This window comes from Chrysemys picta, chromosome 4 (genome assembly GCF_011386835.1).
Source record: "Chrysemys picta bellii isolate R12L10 chromosome 4, ASM1138683v2, whole genome shotgun sequence".
NCBI lineage: Eukaryota > Metazoa > Chordata > Testudines > Emydidae > Chrysemys > Chrysemys picta.
The window spans coordinates 106,168,195-106,192,826 of record NC_088794.1 but is presented as its reverse complement, the minus strand read 5'-3'; the positions used below and the strand labels follow the sequence as shown (position 1 = coordinate 106,192,826).

Genomic DNA, 24,632 nt, shown 5'->3' with positions numbered 1-24,632 from the left:
CACCAGATTCTGGATGGGCTATAGAAAATTAAATGAAGTCACTTTAAAGGTTTCTTATCCATTACCACGAATAGATAGTACCATGCATGCTATAGCAGGTTCAGTCTGGTTTTCCACATTGGGTCTTAAAAGTGAGTATGGTGAGTGGAAGTGGATCCAAAGGATGGAGAAAAAATTACTTTCACGGGAGGACAAGGCTCATGGCAATTTAAAGTAATGGCTTTTGGCTTGTGCAGTGCATCAGCCATATTTGAAATGTTAATGGAGAGGGTAGTACATGGCATGTCCCTCACAGCCTATCTGTTATGCCTACATGATATCCTGTGCATGGTAAAACCTTTGAACAGGAACCAAACCATTTACAAAATGTCTGTGAGATGCTGAAGGCAGCCAGTTTGAAACTGAAGCCGAAGAAATGGGAGATGTTCCAAAAAAGAGAGAATCTACTTGGGCGCACGATTAGTAGGGAGGGAATTTTCACTGACAAAAGAGAATTGAGGTGGTACAGAGCTGGCCAACTCCCAGACACTTATAGATGTACAGAGTTTTGCAGGGCTCTGCTATTACAGATGGTTAATTTGAGTATTGCAAAAATGATGGTATAAGTTGGGTGGGAAAGGGAAACAATTTCAGTAGTCAGCAGAGTGTGATATAAATGTTTGTTTTTAGAGTTGGAAAAGGCTCCACTGACTGGTCCTGTCATGGCCTACTTATATTTCAAACTCGTTGGACAGAAAGGCTGGTGTTTATGGTTTGGCAGAAGTATTGACACATGAACTCCAGGGACTTGAGAGGGTGGTAGCTTATCATAGCAAAAGTCTACATTCTCCTGAGAGAAATCATTGCCCCACCTGAAAAGGAACTCCTAGCAGTGGTTAAATCTATACAATGTTTTTATCACTATTTGTATGGAAGGAAGTTTATGGTCAGGACAGACCAAGCTTCTCTGCAATGTCTCTTTAGGCTCAGAAATCCTGAGGGACAGCTTGCCAGATGGTTGGAGAAACTGCAGTGCTATGATTTCACAATAGCACACAGCCCTGGTCATATGCATGTTAATGCTGATGCCTTGTCCAAGAAGCCTTGCTGCAAACCCTGTCCTAAGAAGGAGAGCAAGGAATTAGTTGCTCAAAGGAATGGGAGTGCTTCCCTTCCTCTAATTCGCAAAAGGGCCCATGTTTCTGATTCATCCACTTAACCATGGGGTGGGGTTGCAGGAATGGACCCAGAGCAACTCAAAACTTCCTAAAAACAGGATCCTGACAGTAGGGTAGTGTGTGACTGGAGAATCACCTTGCAAACGCAGCCACCTTGGAATGTAGTAAACACCACAGTCAAAGCTTTCTAGTCACAGAGAGAGAGCTTGGAATTTAAGGATTAAATATTGTATAGGAGCAGGGTGAAACCAGTGGGTGATGGATCCAGATACCAGTTGGTTGTACCAGATACATTGGAAAAGGAGGTTCTGAGGTTATGTCATGATCTCAAAACTCCTGGACATTTTGGGGTTACAAAATGCTAAGGGAGAATTTCTATTAGGTAACGCACAAGCAGGATGTAGAAAGCTGGTGCAGGAAATCTGATCCTTGTGTTACAAAGAAGGGTTCCTTTAAAACTGGGAGTACCCTCTTGCAGCAATATCTTGTGTGGGCATCAATGTAATGCATTGCCACTGACATTATTGGGCCCTTGCCCTGTGACAGAGGCTGGCGACTGATATTTGCTGGTAGCTATGGGACTACTTTACAAAGTTGCCTGAGGTTTACCCAATAAGAAATCAAAAGGTTATGACAGTAGCAGAGAGCCTTGTGAATGATTTCTTCACCAGATTTGGGATTCTGAGTGAGTTACACACAGATCGGGGTGAAACTTTAAAACCAGGGCTTTGGAGCTGTGTTCTGGTTCCGCTACAGCTCCAGGCAAAAACCTGCAGCTCCACTGCTCCAGAGCTGCTCCGCGCTCCAGCTCTGGGCTCCGCTCCTAAGCCCTGTTTAAAACTAAAGAGTTTCAACAGGGTTGTGAAATTCTAGGGGTTCACAAAACTTGCACCACCCTGGCACATCCACAGTCTGATGATGGTCAAAAGGTTCAACAGGACTTTGGGGGTTCAGCTAGCTACCGTTGTAAAACAGCACCAAGAGGACTAGGACTAGCATATCCCATTCCTTTTGATGGCTTATAGAACAGCAGCCAATGAGAGAACAAAGTGTACTACAGCACACCTCATGTTTGGGCATGTGCTAAGGCCCCCTCCCAGCAAACATTTTGTATGGAGTTTCTGAAGAGGAACAAAAGGGTTTCAACCATTTGGATGATGCAGGACCCCTATAATCCAAAACTGAAAAAGTTCACAGCTTTGCTAGGAAACATTTGAGAACAGCTGCTGATAAAATGAAAAGACTCTGTGACCTCAGGTCAGATGGGGAAACTTTTAAAAGAGGAGATGCTGGTCTGGTTCCACAATCCTAGGAGAAAAAAGGGTAGGAGCCCTCAACTGGATAAAACTTGGACAGAACCCTACACGGTAGTAACTCAAATAAACAAAGTGGTGTGTAGGATACAGTTTGGTCCCAGGACTAAACCCAAAGTTATCCATAAGGACCATATAAAACAGTATCAAGGGGTATAGCATTTCAAACAGAATGGGCAGGAATTGTCACAGCCAGCAAGTTCCACAGAAACAATAGACATGTCTCAAGAGCACACTGAAACGAAATCCAGGGAGAGAAAAGCCCCAAAGAGATTTGGGTGGGAATAAAATTATTTTATGTTGGGGATGTGAAACTGTCCTGACAGACACCATGCATATGTAAATAGTTAATTTGTAATTTGTGAAATTAGTTCTTTTCTTTTTGTTTGGGATGTGTTATTGGGTGTCACCATTTTGGGCCTCATTGAGACTATTGACAAAGCTGAGGTTGATGTTAGGTTTGCGAAATGCGCACTTGATATTAGCTGAAATGAAATAACCGTATTTCTGGTATCTGTTTTTGTTCATTTGTTAATGAATTTGGAAAGTTCATTTTCATGATAGCTCAAGATTTCCTTTAAAGGTGAAATTCACCTTATACAGAAGGTCCATGTGGGAGCTAAGCAGAAGGGCTTGTGAATTTCCGCCTAAATGAAAAAAACAATTTTTGCTATCAAAACCTGATTTATGTTTTTACAGAACCACTGTATTTTACTCTGGTGCCAATGCCTTGGGTGCCAAGGCTGTTTTGGTTATACTGGAACTTTATACATTTTCCAGGAACGCTTTTCATTCTATTGGTTAACTAATGATCACCACATTTTTTCCTATCAATGCCTGACAGTGACAATCCACAGAAGTGGGCAGCCCTTTCTCTTGACCAGGTGCACTATTAGTAATAACCATGGTTTACATTTAGACAGTTCTTTTCATTCCAAAATGCACACAAACAAAACAGAGTTACAGGTAAACCATTGAAATGCAGATGCACAGAGAGGGCCATCCAATATCTCACTGCGCAATACTGCGTGGGAGTGGGATTTTTGGCCCTGAACATCAAAACAAACGAAACAAACTTCACCATTATGAAAGGTATAACTTTAGTCCAAAGCCCCTTGAAGTCTCTCAACAAGTTCATTTATCTTTAGACCAGACCCTGGGTAAGCAGACAGGACTCCAATTTTTAAAGTCTCATGTTCCCATTCAGAGGCATGGAACTCAATGTACCTATCGTATCTCAGAAGGTGATGAAGAGCCAGCTTAACCTTCTCACATTTTTGGCATGTCTCTTCCCAGAAGGTCTTGACGTATCAAGCCCAATTTTTAGACTACTAAGCTATTCCTCCAGATAGTAGAGGTGGCCTTTTTCTCAGATACATGTATAAATCAAATCAAACTATTAACACCTGCTGGAGCAGCCAGTGGTAAGCAAAAACAGTTCTACAGTTCAAAGAAAAGGGAAATCACAGATTTTTGCCTCATAGAAATTGTTTTCCTCTGGATAAATGTTCAGTCACTTTGGAATTCATGATGGTCCTGCCAGGTTTTTCATGTGAAGAGGGGCCCAGCAGCTCCACACAGCTCTCCTCAGCAGCACATAAGCTACTTACTTTAAAAAATAAGTTATCTGAGATGATGCCAAGTGCCTGTTCTCTTGACTGGGCTCAGAGTAATGTAATGTTCAGATCGATGCAATTGTCTAGGTAAGGACAAGACAATGCCAAAACACAGTCCATGAAAGTGGATAGAGATGATGTTATCATGCAAGGACAGGAAAAAACACGTCAAAATGAAAGGAAATGGATGTTACCTTTAAACTGCGGAGTCAATGTTCCAGTGGAAAAACACAAACATCAAGGAGCCCAGAGCTGAGGCTGCGCCCTTAACAAAAGTGTGTACTCATTTGACTCAGTCCAGAAATCTAAAGGCAAACTTCTCCTAGCATATTTCGATGCTAATAATTTTGCTATCCAGTTGATGTTTATGGGAAATCTACATGTGCTATACAGGGACAGAGCAGAATACAGAAGTCAGGATCTGAGAGGGGATACAGAGATACATCTCTGAGAAAGGAATTTTGCCCTGGAAGTTTCCATGATAAGAAGCACTTTTTACCATGTTTCAGCGTAGCAGCCGTGTTAGTCTGTATCCGCAAAAAGTACAGGAGTACTTGTGGCACCTTAGAGACTAACAAATACATTTGTTAGTCTCTAAGGTGCCACAAGTACTCCTGTACTTTTTACCACTGTAAAATGTGTTTGTAAGTAGTTAATTACAGATGTCATTTCTGATGGAACTCAAGGATGAAAACAGAACCCCAAGTGATGACAGCTGAATTAACTTGGCTCCCATCTTTCTCTCCCTACTCCCAGACTTCGAGCTGCTAATGCAATTCCTTCCATGTCCTTCCTCCCCTGTGGCCACAAGAAGCGGCATCCTTCCCAACTGCAGCCTGCTGCTGCTGGCTTGCCTGTATTCTCCATCTTTGACCCAGAGCTGTTCTGGGTTCAGTGCCAGCTTTTCCCTACAACACAGGTTCTGTTGTCTCTGCTTCCACTGCACTCCATGTTTCTGGCGTGACTTAGGAACAAGACCCAGCAGGAGCGGGCAGTGGCCCAAAGTTTCCCAACAGACCTAACTGCCCAGAAGTGCATTCCTCTGGCCAAACATACTCTCTGCCAATTTTCTCCTAGTGAACACCACAACTCAGGAAATTCTCATACCCCTTGGGATTAGCCTTGTGTCCTAAAGACTAATATAGCTAACTTGGTAAAAGTGTGGCATTTCTTGTGACAGTGGGAGTATGGGACTCCAGTGTCAGACTTGAGCCATGTCCCACCTCTGACTAGGATTTAAGAGTTATCTAGTGTTTAGCATATACCATCTAAAAATTAACATATTGGGCCAGATCCTCAGCTGGTGTAATTTGGCATCTAGGCCACTATTACCCCAGCTGAGGATCTGGTTCTCAATTTTGCCTTCTGATTATTAATCCAATTAATGTCTCAAGGGTAGCTTTAGCTCAGTTCCTCATATCTAGGCATAATCATCAGTAGGTTCCCTTCCACTCCTCATGACAGAGAGATACCTTTTATTGTCTAGTCAGGAAAAGGCTGGCGATGTTCCGTATCTTGACAGTAATAGGCATATTAAAAAGAAAGGAAAGATTTAATATAATAACCAAAATGGGCACAAAACCTCACATCAGTTACAGTATAGGGAATTATTTGGGGCCATAGTCTACAGTCATTACACATGTCAAGTAGTCCATTGAAGTAAAGGGGACTACTCATGTGAGGAAGGATTGGAGAATCCAGCCTTGAATTAGTGATGGGTTAGTTCCAAATCCTGAATCCAGATTTGCATCTAAACTGTCACATGGGCCTATTTTTTATTCAAATACAGTTTTACTGTGAAGAATTTTCATTTTTGGTTGTGAAGTCAGTTCTTTAATAACTCGCATTAAAAGTTTTTACAGCACATTCTTGTGCTGTTAAGTTTTTTAAATCTAAAGTACTGTACTGTATTGTATTTGTACTCACTAAAAAGCATACAAACTATTTGTGTAGCTTTCAAGAAACATACACAATACTATTGTACAGCAAGTAAATGACTCTACAAACTACGACTTCAAGAAGAGTTCAGTACATGTGTAGAGGGTAGTATATTGCCCGTTGCCTAACCCTGGTTGGGAGTGTGGTGGGAGTTTAAATTTCCCCAGCACAACCTCCTCACGCTCATACTTTACATAGGTGAAGTGGTTTTCACCCTAAAAGAATAAGCAAAAATACCAGAGAAATAATAATTTCTTAAAGAATAATAATTATAGTTATTACTAGTGAAATAGTGTTTCCTAGTATCCAACCTAGACCTCTCTCTCTGAAACTTGAGACCATTGCTTCTTGTTCTGTCATCTGCCACCACTAAGAACAGTCGAGCTCCATCCTCTTTGGAACCCCCTTCAGGTAGTTGAAGGCTGCTATCAAATCCCCCCTCACTCTTCTCTTCTGTAGACTAAATAACCCTAGTTCCCTCAGCCTCTTCTTGTAAGTCATGTGCCCCAACCAATCACATGCAGTGGGACAAATCCTTCCTTAAAAGCTTTAGAACACAGATGATCCCCCAAGTTTTAACCCCAAGAGCTACATAGTGCACAAAAACTACACCATAATTTGAGTAATTTTGTTTTAAGGTCATAACATGCTACATTGCCTAACTTCCATAATTAATTACCCTTAAAAGGAAACAAATTCTTTCTTTTAAAAATTATATTTAAAATACTTAAACATTTCTAACCCACACTAAATGCCTGATGGCCCATATAGTGACAGTAATTAAAAATATATTCAAAATCCTTTTCTTGCTATCCAAATACCCAGATTCATGGGCAAAATTTTGCAGCGACATAAGTGGTGGTGTAAATTACACATTGTGTAAATTGTAGTCATGAAAACAAATATAATTGGTAAATTAATGTAATATTGATGAATACTGAGCTTGTATGCAGTAAATTGATCCTGATCATTGTTGTGTCAGCTTACACTGGGGCTAAAATTGACTTGAGCAGTGTTGACAATGGCGTGGCATAAGAAAGTAGGAGAGCGGAAGCCTGCTTTATTTTACACCTTTCAACTAGTAACTTTTCAGGCTATAGTCTCCCCACTTCCACCTCCCATATCTATAAATTATACTCATTGCGCACCGGTTGCCAGGCCAGAGCAAGTTATTCTACTTTGCCATTTACACCAGTTTTAAGAGCATCTTTCTATCATTATCATCACTGTTGAATTGGTCCCTGAGACTTCATGAAAGTTACAGCCACTTACTCCAAGCTGTATTTGACTTGAAGTCTTTTCATGACATTTTGTTGGTGTGTTTTGAGAATTGACAGGAATATCCATAATTTGGGTGGCAGCTAAAGGTTACAACTGAAAAATATAGTTAATTTCTAAAATGTGTTTCCTTGTCATCTTGATTAGTAGTCTTCTAGCTTACCTGTGAATGGCAGCTCCACAGATGCTGGAAAGGGAGGCATAAACTACATTCCCAAAGACATAGAACTGCCATAGCGGGCAGTCTGCTGGACAGAGGACATCTGCTCTCTCCTTTCTGAGATCAACTCCCCTTGTAAGGCATGTGATGGTAGTGGGGGCTAAAGAGGAAAAGAAAAATTTGAGCTCTGAGGCTTGAACAGCCTGTTAAAATGAATCTGGAGGATCATTTTCAATCTACCCACCGTATCTCAGTTTAAAGCACACATTTTAATTTGAAATTAAGCTACAGCCTTGTTTTGTACTGCAGTCTGGCTTTAAGGATTTGGGCACAGCATATGTCATGGGCAATGACAAGGAAGATTACACACTCTTGTTTCACAATCATGTTGGAAAAAGCAAGAACCAACAAGAAATGATTGAAAGCACTGAACTACATTCAGCAGAGGACAACACAGATGACGGTGGCAAGCTGGAGGGCTTTGGAGGAGAAAGGCACCAGCAGTTCAAAGCAGCAGCAGCAGCAGCTTTCTCTATTACTAGGGCGTACGGGCATGAGGAAGGCTGCTCAGAGCCAGTGAACCCCCAAAAGTGGGCAACACTGTCCATGAAAGGAATGGGGGTCAGGGATGTGTTGATTCAGACCATCCCCTGGACAACCTCTACCAACAGAGCTCCTAAGAAGCTCTCAGCAGAAGCTAAAGCCACCATCGAAGATGGAATTCATAAGAGAAGGTGACAGTGGTACCATCTTCACTTCACTTCAATCCCATTAAGACTATCAGAAAAATTGAGGCCAGTGCAGTGAGGTTAGATATTCATCTGTCTGCCCCAGCAAGAGTGAATTAGGTCTATTATTGCAATGCTACCTATTTCTAGAACATGTAAACCACTGCCATGGAGCGTATAGGAGAGACAAGGTGGGTGAAGTAATATCTTTTAATGGACCAACTTCTGTTGGTGGAAGGTACAAGCTTTTGAGCTTCACAGAGCTTGTCTTCATGGACAGTATAGAAAGCTTAGTGCAACTAACTGAAGCTGCTTTTAGTCAGTTGCATAAAAAAAATCATCTTTAAGTGACAAAGGACACAGTGAAAACAAGTCAACCACGTGGTCAATAGACATAGATAAAATGTAACTTGGCGAAGTGAAAACTTCATGTTTGTCTTTGGCTGGGATTTTGAAGAGCACCTCAGTGAGTCAGATGCCTTTGTCCCATGGGAAGTTGCTGTCTCTTCTGTTTTTTCTGTTGTGAGCTCAGGCATATTATTTTCTCTTTTTAGCAACAATAACTATTTAACATACAGTACAGTACATTACATTTTGTATAGTAGTTAAAATAACCATAAACATTCAATCATTAAGAGTAGCATTCACAAGACAATTTACTTAAATAATAATCTTGAAAAGAAATCACAACATCCAATATACTACTTCAGTTACTGTAGACCGTTCCCTGCATCAAATATATTTCCACTTTCTGAGATTCCCAAATACAGCTGTGCACATCACAAGTACCTAAAGCTATTTTCCAGAGAGGCTTTCCATTATATAAGTATACAAAGGGAAAGCCAAGTTATTTTACAAGATATTTCTACGTAATGGAAATGGATGGTCAAATGACTTAACTGGATGTAGGGGTCTGGTTGAGGCAGTGTGCCATATTAGCACTTCTCTTTTATCTCCATCAATGTCTGCAAAATTTATTTTTTATTAAAAACCAAAAATATTACTTGGTAAATTTTTGAACTGATGAAGACATTTTTCAAATATGAACCTATGTCATAATTCATCTTCAGAGAAACAATAGTTCTAAAATGTGTGAACTGCTCCATTTCGCTCAATATGCTGTATGTTAATTCTGAAGTATAATGATGGTTACATAAGGGGCAAGTTTTCAAAACTGAAAATCAGAAAGCCTTGTTCACATAATGTAGGTGCAATTACTGTGACTGTATGTGGGAATTTGGCAGTCAGTCATGCAATGATTTAAGATGACTTACCATATGCAAATATACGTATGGTAATGGCACACAAATGTAGGATCACTTCTGTGCATACATTTTTGCATGAGGATCAAGCCTAGTTCTTTTGAGAACTTGGTATTTAATGTGCAACATCATTAACTATTCTATCCCCAGTCAATGTAGCACATCCAACTAGTGTGGGAGTGTGGCAAACTTGGGTTTTTTTTCAGGAGTAACATCACTTCTGCCTCACAATCTGACCCCTGACTGGATACCGATATTGACTTTCTAAGAACAAATCTTGCCCCTGACGTCTTTGCAACAGATTTTTTTCCTCTCCGTTAACTACTGTATCATCAGCTATTCATCCTATAGGCCTAAAATATAGAAATTTTACCAGCATGAAGAGAAAAAATCTTAAATGGATCTGAATAGATTCCAAGGCCAGAAGGGACCATTGTGATCATCTAGTCTGATCTCCTGTAGGCCATTGAACTTCCCCAGTAACTTCCTAGAGCATATAAAATAGTTCTTCACCAACTTCACATACCCTGGGCTGCAGAGATTTTTAGGGGGGTCTGGGACTAACTCTGTAACTGAGGCCCCCTCACCCTGAGAGGAGGCCCAGATAGGGAGTTGGGGGTCCATCCTGCAGCAGCAGCTTGATTTGTGTCCTGAGGGACTGAGCCTGGCTCCCCACTCTGGGCATTGCGACCTGGTCATCATGACAGAGGGACTGCTGGGCCAAATTTCAATGAGTGTTGCTGTGACCCGGTGCACCAGGTTGCAGCACTACTCGCTCTGGGGGCCCTCTCAAATAGGAAATCCTGGGGCAAACTCCCCCTTCTCCCCCTCTAGGATGGCCCTACCCATATCACTCATACTTGCAGCAAAGATCACATGTGATACTATTACTAAAAGTGCTTTACCTTGGGATCACAGCAAACAATTCTGTTTTTCATTAGCATATTGAACATACTGCATGTCAGTGAGACATGAAAGTGAGACATGACCCAGAAAGTCATATATTTTTATCTCATTTATTATTTTATAAATGTGTTAGTTAAGATTTTTATCAATGCATTTGCCAGTAATGGCCTTATTTTCAAAATAGCAGAAGTGCTAGGGACAGAAATGCAGGAGGAGTTGTGAGAACTTTCTGGATATTTCTGTGTGCAAATACCATATTACAATTTTAATCACAGTAATTGTGTGTACCAGATAGGCATACAATTGTGCATGTGGTTTTGCAGATGAGCCTTGGCATCTGATATTTTGAAAATTAAACCCATAATATGAGAGACTTAAAATGGGGAGGGGGGAGGAGTGAAAAGCTTTGTGAAATCGTTTAAAAATACACTTTTTTTGGATATTTATAAAACGTTTTTTGTTTTACTTAAAACAAACAACTGTGCCTCTATGGTCCATCTTGTCCTATTTAGATTGTAGGATCTTCAGGGCAGAGACAGGGACTTTTAAAATGTGAGTCTTATACAGAACTAAGCATATTGTTAGTGCTTCTAATTCTCTGAAAGTGACAGCCACAGCACTTAAATTCTGCACGACCCTCTGGGTACTACTTGCTTTCAGATATAATACTTACATTGGGTCAGAGCCTAAGCCACAGGGTATTATTATTCAGAAAGCTCATGCCACTTGCCTCAAAAAATATTTCCAGTAAGTAAGGCAATTGTACTTGAACAAACATGTTAAGTTTCATCCAGACTGGGGTTTTTTTAATGTAAAGGAAACAATTTTATCTCTGTAAAAAGTTTCATATGATTTTCAGATTAAAAAGTAGCAGGTCCAAAAATTTGACTAAATATTTCTGGAAAGCAAATGGCTAAAATAAAATCAAGAGCATACTGGTAATGAGGGTATAACTCCTCTTCTATAAATTATGTAAGGAAGTGTCTTCAGGCTAAGAGATTCCCCCTTTTTTGTTAGTCATAACAATACTCCTATCCAATTCCATTAGTATCAATGGGAACTGTGTTCACTTACAAGAGCAGATGAGGCAGGTGGCATGGTATAATTGTTTAAGTATAGTCTGGAAGTCCAAAACTCTAGTCCCATTTCTCTTGCTGACTGGATAATACATCATGGGATTACCTGCTTGTCAGAGGTGCTGAGCAGTACATCCCCAGCTCCCACTGAAATCAAGTATCTTTGAAATTCTGGTCATTAACTTCTCATTCTCAGTTTCTACATCTATAAAACGGGGACAAATACTTACCAGCCTCAAATGAGTGTTGTGGGGATTAAGTAGTTAGAGTCTGTAAGGAACTTTGAACCCACAAAGTGCTTATAAAAATCCTCTGTATTATCATTAATTAGGGTTCCCACAGTCTCCCTTCCCCAATGATCTACTTATTTAAAGATGCCACTGTACCCATCACTACAAGTGAGCAACCTAAAGGTCTTTCCTCTGACTCACTGACAGTATCATATAGTCTACTCTCTGCTTTGTGCCAGCCCATTGTGTGCAAGGTTGTAGAACTAGTCTGTCCCTGTGGTAAAAGAAACAGATTTTCCTTTTGATTCTAATTTGTTATTTCAAGTTCATCTCAGGGAATTAGTGACATCTTTTTATTGGTTTAATCTTCATAAATTCATGGCTATGTAACGGTGCCTGTTGCCACGATGTCGATGTATCCTGACAGTCCCTTACTGGGCTTTCCTCTTGCATTTGTCATGTGTCTTCATAATCTATGGAAAATTCAGTACTCTGTTTGATTTTAATTGACTTTCTGAAATTCACATTACTCATATTTGCAAGCAATTAAACTGGCTCCTGGTGCAATGGCTAATTTAGGGGCAAATGCAGGAACCTAGTATTCAACCCAAATAGTGAGGTGTACACTGGTTATCTCTAAGAGATACCTCTCCATAGACTGCTGTGCAGCTACAGAGCCACTGCCCAGGGGATCTCAGCTCTGGTGGCTGAGATAACATGCCGTACCCCACACATGCATCACAGTAGTGATTTTGGGGAACCGAAGAAGGGCCAAAGGGTCAAGAGCCTCTGGTCCTCCCACAATCTCTCTCTCAGCTGCACAGTGATATGCATTTCTTGCATAGCCCTTCCCCCAAACAATCCAACTCCTTTCCTAGTTCAGCAGAACTACATCAATTCTGCTGCCAGGAAGAACTCTGCAGCCACAGACATGGGAGCTGGATTTGATTTATACTCTCACCCTTTCCATACTTGTATGGGGTCTAACAAGTTTTCCTCTACTTTTAAATGTTCATTTGTAGACCTCCACCAGTCTCCCCATGTTACACTTAATATTACTGTTATGTTTGTAATGTTCTTCTCCAGTACAGCAATTTGGTCTATGCATAATTAATAATAATTTAGAAATTAATAATCATTTTGGTCTGATGCTAAACTTTTTACCTTCTTAAGTACACATCCAAATTCAACACTGAGGATAAAGCCTGTTCAATGCATTAAAACATTTGAAACATAGAGAGGTCCTTTTAAATATTCAGTGGTTTGACTATCTGTGCCTAGCTTAATTGCAAATAACAAATGTAGTAGATAAATGCTAATGAAAATAGTTGTTACCCATAAGTTACACCCCTAAGTATTTTTCACTTGATTCTCGTTCTATTTCTGAATTAATTTGATAGAACTTTCCCTTAATTTCATGAAAATGTTTTGTGATGGGAATTTGAAAACATAGACTCTAAATCTAATTATGTTGCAGGAGAAAAGCTTATCTTGCAATTTATCATTACAGATCCATTCATGTCCACTATAGACTCCCAATGGCGTTTGGAGTGCACAGTGAATGAAGGATTGGGCTTTAAAAGCTCCAAGAAAATGAGCAGACTCCCACTCTATCATGGCTTGCACACATACTCTATACTTCACAGAAACACAACACCTCAGAATATTGTGTGGAAACACATTGTATTTCTTCCTGATTTAAACATGATTTAATGGAGGAAGTTCCATGTAGAAAGATAAGGATGGATGTCTTGCTTCAGTGCTGGACCTACAAAAGACAGGGGAGAACCTATTACAAAGGCTTTGAAGTCTGTCTTCTCTCCTATGACATTCATCAAATAACCATACCATAGATTTCAACATTTTGTGACCCAAGAACCTCTTAATGCCAACTGGCAAGGGAGTGCAGAAGGGTTACAGGAATCTCCTGATTCTGGTGTGTGCATTCTGGTTCACCAAAGAATGCCATGTGAGGTCTCAAATGAAAGGAAGTGTCATGCCAGACAGCAACATCATTGTGAAATTTATGTACAGATGCTATGTAAAGAATTATGTATATATATTAGGACCGTCACATGATTTAAAAATTAATTGCATGATTAATCATGAAATTAATTGTACTGTTAATAATAGAATACCATTATTTAAATATTTTTGGATATTTTCTACATTTTCAAATATATTGATTTCAGTTACAACACAACACAAAATATTTATTTTTATTACAACTATTTGTGCTATAAAAACAAAAGAAATAGTATTTTTCAACTCACCTCAGACAAGTACTGTAATACATTGTCTTTACCATGAAAGTTGAACTTACAAATGTAGAATTATGTACAAAAAATAACTGCATTAAAAAATAAAATAATGTAAAACTTCAGAGCCTACAAGTCCACTCAGTCCTACTTCTTGTTCAGTCAGTCACTCAGACAAACAAGTTTGTTTACATTTGCAGAAGATAATGCTGCCCGTTTCTTATTTACAATATCACCTGAAAGTGAGAACAGGTGTTCACCTGGCACGTTGCAGCCAGTGTCATAAGATATTTACGTGCCAGATGTGTTAAAGATTCATATGTCTTTTCATGCTTCAACCACCGTTCTAGAGGACATGCATCCATGCTAATGCAGGGTTCTGCTCGATAATGATCCAAAGCAGTGCAGACCGATTTATATTCACTTTCATCATCTGAGTCAGATGCCACCAGCAAAAGGTTGATTTTCTTTCTTGGTCTTTCGGGTTCTGTAGTTTCCACATCAGCAGGGCTGGCTCCAGTGTTTTTGTTGCCCCAACCGGCAAAGAGAAAAAAAAAAAGCCACAATTGGCGGCAGAGCCGCTGCTGCTTCGTTCTTATGCAGCAATTTGGTGGCAGGTCCTTCTCTCCGAGAGGAACTGAGGGACCCGCTGCCAAAGATCCCCTTTCCATTGGCCGCCCTAAGCACCTGCTTGCTGCGCTGGTGCCTGGAGCCGGTCCTGCACATCAGAGTGTTGCTCTTTTAAGACTTCTGAAAGCATGCTCCAAACCTCATCCTTCTCAGAGTTTGGAAGGCACTTCAGATTCTTAAAGCTTGGGTCGAGAGCCAGGAGCCAATTTAATTGCTTGCAAATATGAGTAATGTGAATTTTAGAAATCTCACATTGGTACCTTCTTTGTGTTTTGTCATATTTGCAGCAAAAGTGTTCTTAAAACGAACATCTGCTGGGTCATCATCCGAGAGTGCTATAACATGAAATATATGGCAGAATTCTGGTAAAACAGAGCAGGAGATATACAAATCTCCCCCAAAGAGTTCAGTCACAAATTTAATTAACATTTTTTTTTAACAAGCATCATCAGCATGGAAGCATGTCCTCTGGAATGGTGGCCGAAGCAAGGAAGGGCATATGAATGTTTAGCATATCTGGCATATAAATACCTTGCAATGCTGGCTACAAAAGTGCCATGCGAACGCATGTTCTCACTTTCAGGTGACATTGTAAATAAGAAGCCAGCCACATTATCTCCTGTAAATGTAAGCAAACTTGTCTATTTTAGTGATTGGCTGAACAAGAAGTAGGACTGAGTGGATTTGTAGGCTTTAAAGTTTTATATTGTTTTGTTTTTGAGTGCAGTTATGTAACAAAAAATTCTATATTTGTAAGTTGCACTTTCACAATAAAGAGTTTGCACTACAGTACTTGTATGAGGTGAATTTAAAAATACTATTTCTTTTGTTTATCATTTTTACAGTGAAAATATTTGTAATAAAAATAATATAAAGTGCACGTTGTACACTTTGTATCCTGTGTTGTAATTGAAATCAATATATTTGAAAATGTAGAAAAACATAAAAAAAAATTATTAAATTTTAATGGGCAGTCCTTGTTTAAAAGTGAGATTAAAACTGCGATTAACTCAAAAAAATTGTTAAAAAAATTAATCGTGATTAATCATGTGAATTAACTGTGATTAATTGACAGTCCTACTATATATTCTTAAAGTTTGTATCAAGGTGTTAGTCACCAGAAAAGGTGAAAAACAGGTTATCTGTCAGGAGAATATCTATCCATCTATCTGTTTACATGTGGACTGAGTATTGTTTCATTCAGAATGGGTCCCCTATCACCAGTCTGAACTGAATGCAAATGAAGGATTGTCAAAAAGAACTGCCAGGAGGGGAAACACAGTGGAGATAGACAACTTTATCTTGAGTTGCATATAGGAGATTTGCTTGAGTATATTGGGTGGGGCAAAGAGCCTGAACAGGCACCCTTCACTGAGGAAGAAAAAGGACAGCACTTTTGTTTCATAAACGAGGGGTCTAGGCCAGGCTTGGTTGAAAATGGAGGCTGGAGAATTTAGGGTAAGTTAAGTTTCTTTAGACAAAAGAGTAACTTGCTAGTTTAGTCTCTAGAAAGTGAGTTATGATTTTGTTTTTTATGTATCCATTTGTCTCCAAAGTTCTTATTCACTATTATTTGAATCTCTAATCTTTGATAATAAATGTATTACTGTTTTCACTATAAATATATCTAAGTGCTGTGGTATTAAGCAAAGTGCTGTACTGAGTTACAAGATGATGTACACTGTTCCATTGGGAACAGCAGACCTGGTAATTCTGTGAATGTTCAGTGGATAAGGGGCTGGACACGGCAGGGAACACTGAGTATTTGGGCATGGGTCTGTGCTTGAACAGAGGAAGTGAGGCCTGCAGGGGTCTGGAAGGCAGTGCTTGTGCTGCTAGAGGCCACTGGTTTCAGAGAACTGACCCACAGCAGGCACAGACATAGCTGCTTCATGCTAAGGGGCAGGCAGTGGTGAGGTGCTTTACAACCCTGGATACCCTTAGGATGTATCACACATTCCATAGCTCTTCTATCCAATACTTTCCTAAATTACCATCTTTGCACTATACAGTTCTGCTACTTATTACTGCAAAAAATGAACAACTTTCACACAACTGTCAAACAAGAGTCACTAAACATTTAAAGGGAGTCTTATCAAGATAAAAGCCACAACTAAATGTTGCCCTGTGTTGCTTGGGTATAGGAGAGAGCAGAATCTGTCCCAATATATTTGAAGAACAGTTTCATTGTAAACTATTATAAAGCCAGGGATTATAAAGAGTGAAATAGCTTTGCGTCATGTCAGTGCTTATGCTTTTTTTTCCTTTTGCCATTTTTGTACTGCTTGCACAGTGAAACTGAAGTATTCACTTTCCTTTTCTGCCTCGAGCCTTCAAACAAGTATGTGTTTAAATTACACGGAGAAATAGTCCCACAGGTCTTGTTTATACTGGGAAAATGCATCATGTTGGAAAATGTGTTAACTAACAGGTTTATACTAATACAATGTTAAACACAATTTTGCCCTGAGCATAGACAAGGATAACTGGGTTTAAAAATGTGTTAATGGCTATGTTGTCTGGGTTTTTGTTTGTTTGTTTTGACATTTCATTTATACTGTTTTTGTTTCCTTTTGAACAGCCTATGGTTAACTAAGACCAGCTAACAAATGATCAACATCCACAGGTGTTTCCAGGATTGGGCAGATACGGTCAGTTTCATTTGTGGCATCTAGAGCCTAATACAGCTCCCATTGAAGTGAGATGAAATATTCCTATGGATTTCAATAGGAGTAGGATCAAGAGTAAAAATTTTGAAAGCACTTAAGTGATTTGGGAGCCTAAATCCCTTTGACTTTCAGTGAGACTTAGGTTCTTAAGTCACTGTTGAAAATGGGATGTAGATGATTTTGAAAATGTTGCCTCAAACCTCTGATGCCCTAATGTCATGTTGTTGAGTGAGTGTGGGTGGGGAAATATTTTTTAAACTTATTTTCATTTTTTTTAAATGAATACAAATTTCTATTAATATTACCTTATTGAAAACCATTTAAAGCAACCCTAAGCAAGGGCATAAATTAAATTGCCAGTGTTCCTTTAATATCTCTTTAGTTGCTTTGACAGATACCTTTAATTTACAGGACTTTATCCCAGTTAGGAAGGATCCTAAAGAGTTCTTCTATTGTTCCCTGCCAGTGTTGAAAGCTATTCCCTCTCTTTATATGTACCTGCAAATAAATGGGCAAAATTGATCCTGGTTTAGGTTCTGCATTACTGCCTAGTTAGAAGATCCTCAGTAACTATTTCTATCTATCAGTTGGACACCAGGCCATCATACTAACATTAAAGAGTTTGCCAAAAGTTAAAACAAACAAATAAACAAACAAATGAAAATAGCAAATGAAATTCTTACATTATACATACAAATTTGAAGTCACTCACCATGTGGGGTCAGGATCATGCTCTGCTTCCAGGAATTCATCGCTGGACAGGAGGGATTCTGGCTCCTTTCTTTTGCCCTTGATTCTCTCCCATTGATGGAGGGAATGGAGAGAGTTTCATTTGGGAACATGGTCCCCAAGACAAAGTGGTTGCACTCCTTAGTTGCTCAACTGATTTGCCTTCTTTTATTTTTCTACTGCCATGTGTCCACTTCGGTGTGATTCCGGCTCCATGGAGTCACCGTTCTCCCAACAGCAGAGTTTCGCTCATCCGTTACACTTCGTCAATATGCCACCCACAGTCTGTTGGGCACTTTTGGATGTCTCTTCCCTTCCAGGGTAAAATCATGGCAGAACTGGCTTAAAGTGTTTGCATTGAGTCTTATAGTCATAATATGTTTGTAGGTTGTCTGATGTCAAATCCTTTTTAAGCTTTGTAAGTGTCTCTCACTCACTCTCTCATATACATACACTACTACATTTACCGTTCACTTTGTTACACTATAGAAAAGTTTGATACCTTTGCCTCCTGAAAGTTTTTCAACCTACCCTGTACCGATTTAAAACAAAACAAAACTGGAAATACCAACTCTCTCCATCTCCTTCTATGCTTCTCACTTTTAAAAGACAAGTCTTGTCATATAGCTACAAACCTATGTTCTCCCTTCAAATAATTATGTCAAAATAATATGGAACCAACAAAACAAACATTCTATACAACATAGCATACATCAAAAAGTAAAATGATTGAGCAATCTCCCATGTTTGATCTGTTTAGTTTATTAGCCTTTTGGAGCAGGTATCTTGGCTGTGAAACACCTAGCACACTATTGGTACTAAAGAATAAAATAATAAAAATAAAATAAAAATATTTGTCTTGTGTATCATTCATTGTATCTGGATAATCCCATTTGCAAGCTGTGTTTTGTTTATTTTTTTGGCTAGAGAGAGGGCGGATAATATAAATTCACAAAGAAGTGTTAGTTAACAGTTACCCCATCACGAAATTCTCTTTCACAACCGGACAGCTAGTATGCAGGGAAGGAAAGGCTGGTGCTACATCCAATCCCATATGGTAACAGCATTGTTTTTTTTCTTCAATATATACATGTGGATTTCAGAGCACTTTGAAAATCCAGTTTTGAACAGAAATGGTGCTGCAGTCTTAACTCTGGAGCAGCTAGCAGTGGCTCAGTAACCCAATGACGGCATGATAGGGTAAAGAGACGCAGCTAGCATCTAAATTCAACAAACATATAGTCCTATGAGTTCTGAGATGTGATCCCATCAATTTGGTATTAGTCTGAATATTTGCCTGGTTAACAGAATTTGCTAATATTATGCGAAAAGCAAGGACATGCTGGTGCTAGTCTTTATATAAAAGAGAAAAGGCTACTGTGTGTTCAGTCATTTCTTACCTTAGAGCATAAACAAATTCCCGGTCGCCCATACACAAAGAATTATTATTTTCCTATCACAGTTACAGTAAGAAATTTTCAGGTGAGATAGAAAAGGATTCTACAATCACAAGACACGCTGCTTTTGTACTTGGTTTAACTTGCACTTGCCCTGTGACTATTAAAGCCGTGAATAGTTACAGAGATGCTTGAACGCGCCACAATTAGACATTTTAAATAAATCTAAATAAAAAAATTAAGTTCGCTTGGAAAAAGCAAGCGCAAATTTATATTTAGCAATTGCGGAACTCCCTTAAGTCAAGCCCTACGCTGGAAATGTATGTCCAGGATTGTAGAGGGAGATGATCGCTAATGTGTCGAACTGGCTCAGCCCTATGTATAAAACGGAGCCTCTGAGAAGTAACGGAGACTATCAACTCACCCGAGCCGTCGCTTGCCCGCACCGGGCTGGCCAGCAGGACGCCACCTGTAATCAGAGACAGAGGGATTCAGTAGCGGTCCCACAGCCGAGCAGGGTAACTGGGTGCAGGCGCGCTTGGCCGTGGGGTTCGGAGCGGATCGCCGCGCCGCGCGGGCAGGCGGGGTGCGGTGACCGGGGGACGCGGAGGCGCTACCCACCTAGCAGCATCAGCACAGGAGACATGGCGGCCGCGCACACTGGCACCTGGGGAGAGGGAAGAGAACTTCAGCGCAGCGCTCGGCAGCGGCAGGGTTAACAAGGCGCCCCCTCCCCCCGGTGTGTGGTTAGGTGGAGTTAGGGGCGTCGGTGGCCAAGCCTCGGGGTGTCTCTGGCACCGGGTTGGGAGGTGGAGTGTGGGCACCTGCGCGGGGCTCGCGTGGAGAGGGCGGGCTCTCCTGCGCCCAGGCACGGGCTGCTTGGCTCCGCTCGGACCCCTGGGGACCAGCCCCGGGAGCTCCTGGCGGGCACAGCCTGTTGGGGGCCGGTGGAAGACAACCCACCCCCGGGAGCTGCAGCACACTGCCTGGCTGGCGACGCTGCCCAACGCGCTGCTGCTGCGGCTGGTGCCTGTGACAGCGCCGCGAGTCCCGCGCGCGCTTTAAACCCTTCCACGAGCGCATGAGCACTGGGCAGGCCCGCGCTGCCTGGGTGGCCTGGGCGGGCGACCCGGCAGGGAGGGAGCGAGAGCCAGGCTGACGGCCTCACTGGTAAATTGCCTGAGGGCAGCAGCAAGCAGATGCGCGGGGCGCCGGCCGGCAGGGCCTCTTCTCCCGGCCCTGCAAGCCGATCGGAACGGATTCCCAGGCACCCGTGTAAACCTGGCCGCCTGTGGAGTGACTCCGGAGTCACACCTGGACAAGTGAGAAAAGAACTCGGCCCGGGGCGCTCTACTCTGCCCCCAAGGGGTCGATGGACACACAGGCAAACAGACCTGCCGCCCATCCGGGCCAAACCTTGGCGATCGTGTACAAGTTCATAGACAGTCCCTTACCGTCTGGTGGGATAGCACTGTGAGCTGCATCTTGTGCAAGGACAGCTCATTGCTGGGCAGGAGGGAGCTCGGCTCCTTTCTCTCGCCTCCCCTTCTCCCCCGTTGATGGAAGGGATGGAAATTTTCCTTTGGGAACAGGAGTCTCCAAGACAAAGCCGTTGGATTCCTCAGCTGCTCAGCTGATTCCCAATCCTGTAGTTTTTCTGTTGCCATGTGTCCACTTGGGTGTGACTCTGGCTCTTTGGAGTCACCGTTCTCCCATCAGCAGCGTTCCACTCACGCCTGACCCTTAGCAATATGCAGCCCACAGTCTGTTGGGCATTTTCTATATTTCTTCCCTTCCTTGGCAAAATCGTGGCAGAACAGGCTTAAAGGGTTTGAATTGATTCTTGTAGTCAGACCAGGTTCGGAGCTCTGCAGATATCAAATTCTTGAATGTCTTTGAGTGAGTTTGAATCACACACACACACGAGTCCACTGACCCTTTTCAGTTTGTTACACTGTGGAGATACCTTTGGCCTCTGCAACAGCCTCTCAAGCCTCTGCCTGTATGATTTTTAAAGGTTTAGGGGAGCTATTGTTCCCTTTCCTTACACATTATGTTATCTGCAAAAACAAGGAGGATTCCTTGTGGCACCTTAGAGACTAACACATTTATTTGGGCATAAGCTTCCGTGGGCTGAAACCCACTTCGTCCACGAAAGCTTATGCCCAAATAAATGTGTTAGTCTCTAAGGTGCCACAAGGACTCCTCGTTGTTTTTGCTGATACAGACTAACAAATTACCACTTTGAAACCAGTCATTGTCTTTTCTGGTTATTATGATGTTCCAGGTAAATCTTTTGTAACATAACGTTTTAAGCAAATGTCAGCCGGGCTCTCGGTTACCTCGTCACAACATTTTGTTCTGAATAGGAGATATTTTACGTGGATAAAGAAATGAGGCGGGCTCTTTGTCTTTTCATAGGAAAATGGCACGTTTTATCCTAGCTCTTTGTACAATCATTGGCCCAAACTGCAAACCCTGTATATAATGGAAATCATTTCAAGCCAGGGGGGGTGCAGCAGCACCCCTAGTTCCAGCACCTATGTGTACAGTCGCAGCGTGGAGGGTGTAGCCTGGCGGAAAATGAATTGCTGCAGCTGGTCTCCTTAAATCCACAAGGCAAAAGTCCCGTCAGGTCTGCGATGGATTGGCACCCGCCCGGTTATAAGTGGCTTATTTGCGTTTTTAATAGAATCTGGCACGGGTGTCTACTCATGCCAACAAATCCCGTATACCAATTAATTTGAACCTAATTAGACTAAGTGGTCTCTAAAATTGCTGTTTGCGTTTAGATTTGTTGAAAATCGAATCCGATTTTGGTTTAAATCATTGGTATACAGCTAGTTACTTCATCCCCACCGATGAATAGCTATGGTGAATCCAAGCACACATGAACCATGCGCTTTGCCTGGATAGTCGTTTCCTCCCAACCCCTCTTGAAAATGTGTACAAAAACGTAACTTTTTCTTATAATCTGATTTGCATTTGTTCTGAACTGAGTGTTCTGTGTGAAATGCTGATGGTGCAGGACGGTTGGGCACCACAGATACTATCGCTGTTTGGTATGATCATATTACTTATATATGGAGGAGTGAATACTAGTCTGTAAGCATATTTTCAGGGATATTTGTACGAGGTTTTTTTGTTTTTTTGTTTTTTTATGACTTCAGCCACGTTCCTGCTCCTTTAGCGGTTGCTGTCTATAAACACCCATGTAGTTGACTGTTATTTAGCGCAATTGTTTCTGGAAAGGGAAATTCAAAATTGCACATGTGAGTACTCACAGAAATTAAAATAGTAATTGGCTTTCCACGAGCGTTTGTAGCAGCAAATTGATTGTAAGTGTTATTACACTTATCCAGACAGTGAACAAAAATGGCAGCATGGTTCTTTTGTGACAAATCTAATCAACACATATCGAATTTTGGATTCTGAATAACAAATTGCAAAATAATTGAGTTTTGTGAAATACATCAAATAATTCTGAATAACAAATACATCTGAGAAAACGACAATCTGTTAACTGATATTTTGCAAATGGAGGGGGGGGGAAGGAAAATGTTATCAGATAAATGATTCATCCTTAATTATTTGTTCAACTCTGCTGTCAGTTGTTAAATTGGAATTGTGTGTATTAACTGCCAAAACATGGGGCTGTCTCTGCCATCTGCTCTGATCTCTCCAGAAACATATTTCTGTGTTTCCAAGATTGCAGTCCGGAATCAGATGGGTGGAAGGAAGAGGCGGTACACTACAAAGTTCCACCCACAAAATTAGCTCCTCCTATGTGAGTCACTACAATCAGATACTGCTGACTAGGCTGTGTGGCTGTTCAGAATGTGAGCATGTGTTCACCCTGAGCTCTACTGGGATCCTTGATCTTGGCTTCACTAGATGGGGCTTCATTATGTCTATGGACTCTGCTAGGCTCCTTCAGCTTGGGTTTTTCTTAAGGGGGGGGGGGGAGGGAATAGGTGGTATCTCCCAAATTTACCCATTGAGATGGCCCTCTCAGTAAATTGTGCAGATCTGTGATCCTCCCTCTCTGTTCCCACATAAGAAATGAAATATTTAACAATGTTGACATTTATACTGTGATCATCACTGGCCTCTGAGTTAAGTCCTGATTGAGATGATTAAGTCAATTCATATCTCTCTGAGCGATTATTCCAGACTTTCTGCAGATTCACATAGATACCTGTTCCTTGGTTACATTCATGTCCACACTACAAAATTAAATAGGTCAACACACAGCCACTGCAGTAATTAAAGCAATGTTTCATGTCCACACTATGCTCCTTCTGTTGGGGGTGTGCATCCTCACCAGGAGCGCTTCCACCAACTTAACTGTCTGGGGCATTGTGGGGCACTGACAGCTGCAGCCCCCCCCCCCTCACTCTGGGGCTGACAGCTGGAGCACCTCATTCCACCCCGGGGCTGACAGCATCTGCTCGTAGAATATATCCAATTCATTGTCACCTGGTGCATTTGTTGGTGGATATATTTGGATAATTGTATACTTGACGCACCTTGGTTGCAGCCTGGCTGTTATTCTGTTGTTTACTGGCTCCCAAGCCAGCAGGGTCTTCCTATAAGGTTACCCAAAATAATTCCTATAGCTCTTTCATGTGTTCCGCCTCCTGAATTTCAGATTATAGCACCATCAGACACCATCTTGCACACCTTGACCATATCGTCTCACTGATGCCAAGTATGTTCAGAGGGTATTTTTTTCATTTCTTGTGAAATCTGTGCCAGCTTTTCCATACTATACAAAGTATATACGTTCTAAGTGCCTACTCTTGTACAGATCAGAATATGATGTCTTGAGATCTCAGCTTCCTTTTGGCTTTCACCAGGCTCTGTCATACTTGGGTTTTGAGCTCCATCTGCCCCTCCTGTCCTCAGGTTTTGGTTTAACTGAACTGTTTCTATTGCATTAAGGGTTTTACCTGCATGGGGCACAAATCCAACTGCAGAAGCATCCTCTTTTATCTGGGCTTTATCTAGAAGGCCTTTGTTAACTAAACTTTAATTTTTATTCCATTCAGTTTCTTTCACTCAGAAAATAATGTCTCCCACCTCTATTCATGCACTTTGCTGCTTCTCTTTCCCATTCTCCTTTCTCCATTTTTCTCCCTCTTTCCTGACTTTGTGTCTTTCCTCTTCTCTCTGCATTTCTTTCCCTGCAGCAACTCCCAATCCTGCCTGTTGGAGCTTCATTCCCACTGGCTCCCTAACTATTCCATCCAAGAAAATGATCAGCAATGAAATGGTCAATGCTT

The 24,632-nt window shown here is 41.2% G+C and overlaps 1 protein-coding gene across 1 annotated transcript in view; it reads right to left on the bottom strand.

Moving 5' to 3' along the window:
- The window catches only part of COCH (cochlin), a 36,014-nt gene extending 15,559 nt beyond the window's left edge, over positions 1-20,455 (bottom strand). The window contains exons 1-4 of the mRNA XM_065593257.1: positions 20,311-20,455; positions 19,969-20,014; positions 19,772-19,816; positions 7,466-7,622 (exon numbers count right to left, since the gene is read on the bottom strand). Coding sequence (XP_065449329.1) covers positions 7,466-7,622; positions 19,772-19,816; positions 19,969-20,014; positions 20,311-20,430 — 368 coding nt within the window. The 5' untranslated portion in view covers positions 20,431-20,455. The remainder of the gene's footprint in view (positions 1-7,465; positions 7,623-19,771; positions 19,817-19,968; positions 20,015-20,310) is intronic.
- Positions 20,456-24,632: the final 4,177 nt, after the last annotated feature.